This window comes from Lipophrys pholis (genome assembly GCF_963383615.2).
Source record: "Lipophrys pholis genome assembly, chromosome: 6".
Classification (NCBI taxonomy): domain Eukaryota; kingdom Metazoa; phylum Chordata; class Actinopteri; order Blenniiformes; family Blenniidae; genus Lipophrys; species Lipophrys pholis.
Window position 1 is genome coordinate 10,150,185 of NC_137629.1, and position 4,489 is coordinate 10,154,673.

Consider the following 4,489-nt stretch of genomic DNA (forward strand, 5'->3'; position numbering starts at 1 on the left):
CATATTTTAAGAGAAAGACCTATTGCACAACTTCTTAATTTAAGAAATGTATGAAATGACACCATTTACAGTTTGAATTCAAATATTTTTATTCACTGCTTGACAAAAGAAAAACTTGTCAGTTGAATAACACTGCTGTATCAGCTCTTGTTGGCCAGTACAAAAATTACAAGGCAAAAGTGTCCATCAAATCAGTGAAAAGGCAATACTTGAATAAAACAGACTGACCACCTCAGGGCACCACATGAAACAGTGTACCTTTTATAATGCATCAGGAGAGGCTTTGTGTCGTCCAATCACATCACCCAGGTAATATTTCATAGTAACATTTGTCATGTCCTTGTGAGTAAAACTGTAATATGGATCGAAATCCACAAGGTTTTCAGCAGATATCAGTGCTGTTGCTTGTGCCATGTTTGGAATCTCTATTGTATATGCCATGTAATCTCTGTCAAAACAAATAGTATTGTACTGCTGAAGTTCAAAACAACACAAAAATGGATTTATTATATAGATATTTGTCACAAGTTCAAATTTGGGTAAATCATTAGGATAAACACCACTCACAATTAAAGTTTTGTCCCGCACGTATTTGTTGCTATATACATTTATCCATTTAACAGTTACTGCTTGGTTTACTTCATAATTTCCAACAAAGGCCCTCATTTTTTCTTCTAAGTATGACATGGTGCTTATTTCAGAAGTCGGTCCAAATGTACACTCATTTGAAAAAATGGGGTGTTCAAAACTACTTACATTTTGACAACATTCATATATTTGATTATGCTTTATAATTGACTTGCAGACATTTCTAAAATTCATTTTGGAGGCCCATTGTTTGAAGAAGCAGTGTTTTGATTCAAATCGCATGCACATATGACGAACCATTGGTCCCAGTAATTTTATCTGGGATGGAGCATGAATCAAATAATGTTATTTTTGGTTGATGTTGTTATCTGGGAAAAGGTTTTTCACGTGCTTTAATTGCTGTTAAATAAGTGTTTTCAATGTGTTGATTGTCTGCAGACCAATAACGGGAGCAAACAAAAGCTGAACAAGCTCTATTAGTTCAAGAATGATTTCATAGTATTCAGTACCTTTAACTGTATCAATCAGAAATGGCAGTATCTTTAGGAGAACAATCATTTGCCCTGAGGACTGCTTCAACTTATCATTGGAAGCTAACGTGCTATAAGATATAGAGCTGGGTTTATCTCTAATATCAACTGGAGAGTAGGGGAATCCAGTTAATGCAGTATTGAAGACATCCAAGTTTAGTTGACACAAAATAATGAACTGTTTCATCACACACTTTATTTCTATTGGAGCAATCCCTTCAAGAATTCAATGCATCATATCTTGGGGTGTTTGTTTGATCAAGTTAAAGCCTGGGAAATCTACCAGTTTACTTCTTCTGTTGATACTATAGGTTGTTTTAAGGCTGTTTCTGAGATACTCTGTGGTGGCCTTCTCAATGTCGCTACACTGCCGGACATGTCTCTCTATTGTCCTTTCCTTAAAGTTATCCTAATCAAAATAGATTTGCATGTCTTCAAATGAACATTCACACTGCCTGCATTTACTATAAGCAAATCCACCACCCTCTTTAAATCCACAAAGCTCACTCTTCTTTGATATGGCAAGTAGGCCAATGGCAGCTAGTTTTGATCGATATTTAGGATTGATATTTCCTTAAGTATAATAAAACATAAGTAACTTATTTTTGGAGGCATTGAGAGCCAAGTGGATTGCAAATTTCAATTTCATCAGAGTAAAGGATTATTTGTAAAGCAGAGGGTCAAATAGAAAATAAAGGGTGGGACTTCATGAGTTCTCCATCTATAATGTCATACAATATGCACTTCTGTATATCTGTGGCTCGTCGATCATTGCTAAAACCTTTGGATGGGACAATAACTGTTCTAAACTTCTGATAAAAGGTATATAATAAAAACATTTGGGGACTGTAGCGAGAAGTCTTTTTCTTCCTTTTTTGACCATGCAAGCTTTATACCCAACAGAAACCTCCTCCGAATCCACAAAATTAAAGTTTTCCTTATTAACGCTATCCTGCCTGTTTGTTGTTGAAACAGAGGCAAATGGATCCTCAATCCGATCAAATACTGCCATAGCCTCCTTTTTAAATTCACTTCCTTGATGTTGCTGGAAGACGTTTTGTAGCTGACTTCTCAGATTAGTCACCAACAAAGCTTAGTACTGCTGCATTGTTGCCAAGGCACCATTCACACCACTCTGAAAGACAGACCAGAAAAGACAACAAATTACACCACAGTAGATCACTATAAAAAAAATAATATTCTGTAGTGTGTACCCCATAGGTGCATATGATAAACACTATTATACAGTAAATAGCCGGGTACCCCACTTATCATCTAAATGATGGGGGAATAAAATGTAGAATGTGTATTTCTCTAGATTGTATTGAGCAAGAACAAACACACATTATTACATAATGACAGATCTCTAAAAGATGTCAGTTGTGTCACAGAATAGAAAAGCAATTACAGGGGCTATGTGTGGTAAAAAACTAAGGGATTAGATATACATGTGGCCATGTAGGCTGGGACAAAAGCCCCGTTTCCACAGCGCCCCTTGGTACCGGTACAGGACCTGTGGTAACCGTTTGGTGTGCGTTTCCACTGTCACAGTTACCGATACCAACAGGTGCCATTGGTAACCATTTCTCGCTACCCCTCGCTACCCCTCCGTTTGGGATACCAGGCGCAACCTCCCGGAAATGAGGGGGAGGAGCTTCAACACTGTCGTCTGCTGATTGGTCTGTGACAACCCAACCGCTACTCTACCGGCAAGCCCGCCGTTTCAAATCAGTAAAGAAAGTGAAGAATGGATCCTTGGACGACTGAAGAAGTGCAATTGCTCCTCTCCATAATCGGAGAAGAGCAAATTCAAAAAGAGCTAGACGGGGCAGTAAGGAATGAGAAAACCTTCAGGGCGGTGTCGGAGAGGATGAGGTGTAACGGCTTTAGTAGAAGTCCTGCACTGGCGGTGGATGGACGCCATGGACCAAATTTATGGCCACAGACCGGCCAGTCAGGGAAGAGAAGCCGGTTTGGACAGCGCCACGGCCCTGCTGGAGTCTCTGGTGGAGGGAGATGGTAAGTTTTTAAACTCTGAAATCCATGCTTTTTGTATTCACGCGAGGCGCGAGCCTGTTAGCTTTAGCGTGCGGCTATGCTAGTTAGCTTTAGCACGCGGCTCTTAGCTAGTGAGCTTCAGCCCCAGTTATCGGCGCAGTCTGAACGTGTGGTTTGTTTACATTTCTGCAGGAGGAAGTGAGTCGATGGGTGAGGATTTCACCTCCCCTGGACCCAGTAGTGTGGAGGGGCGGTGCAGCACACCGTCACTCCCAACCCCATCACCACCAGCCTCACCACCTCGTCCAGGGGTTGGGAATGTGTCGCTCCAGCAGCGCCCGGGTAAGGAGTAGCTTTTACATGTTGTTATTGCAGTACTGGTATTCTGTTAAGTAGAAGTATATACATGCACCATTACATTGAATACTGTGATAAATACCTAACAATGCACAGCACAAATGATGCAGAGTACTGATATATTTTCTGCTGTTTTTGCAGCTGGATGTTTATATTATTATTTTCATGCTTAACGTCACTCAACAACAGATTATGATCAAACAATTAAAGTGCAGAGCAGTGAGGTGATAGGCTCCACACTGGCAGTGTCTTCCCACACATCCTTGTGACGTTTCAAGCTGCATATTCACTGTTTTGTATATTTATACTTCTGTGAAGTGTCCTTGAGTACTGTGAAAGGCGCTGCCAAATTAAATGTATTATTATATTGTTACTGTCCAATGCAAAGTTCTTTCGCCGTTTGCTGTTTAGGCAGGAGGAGGCGGGAGCAGCAACACCACCACCTGACAGAGCTCCTGAGGGAGATGCAGGCCTCAGATGAGCGGGAGGCACACCTCAATAGGGAGTTTCAGCGCCAGCAAATGGAGCAGCGGGAGCGTACACGTCTGGAGGAGGTCCGGGCCCGCCAGGAGGAGAGGCAGGAGGAACGGCGCCAGGGGGTGGCTTTGCTTGCCCAGGCCCTGAGAGCCCAGCGTGGCACAGGGCCAAATGAATAGCCGGTTCAAATATGTAAATATTATGTTCAAATATGTAAATAATATGTTCCAATAAATAGTTTTTTCACACCCCAATATGCGCATCTACTTTTTGGTCAACACTTGTGATGTGCTGGAGGTCTCCACTCTGACTGTGGTGTGAACTGAGCCGTATTTTGTGAGGAAAAAGTTTGGAATGAAAACTTGTTACAATTCAGATTATTTTTTCTGTCAGATGCTTTCAGAAAGACTTGTATGGGGTTGTTAGCAGTGAGCTTTCTGATTTGTTTGGTTTGTAGATGGACAACAAGGGCGCAAAGATCAGTGTTGCAGATTTAATGCAGCCTGAAACAAGTAGAACAAGAAAAACAAAACTAACTC

General features: G+C 41.1%; 1 protein-coding gene across 1 annotated transcript; it reads left to right on the forward strand.

Annotated features, from left to right (window-relative positions):
- The first annotated feature begins 2,838 nt into the window (after window positions 1-2,838).
- On the forward strand, window positions 2,839-4,202 carry LOC308111213 (uncharacterized protein). Its single transcript, XM_080466031.1, has 3 exons — window positions 2,839-3,137; window positions 3,309-3,458; window positions 3,885-4,202. The coding sequence occupies exons 1-3, from the start codon at window positions 3,032-3,034 to the stop codon at window positions 4,127-4,129; spliced, it is 501 nt and encodes a 166-aa protein (XP_080322157.1). The 5' UTR covers window positions 2,839-3,031; the 3' UTR covers window positions 4,130-4,202.
- Window positions 4,203-4,489: the final 287 nt, after the last annotated feature.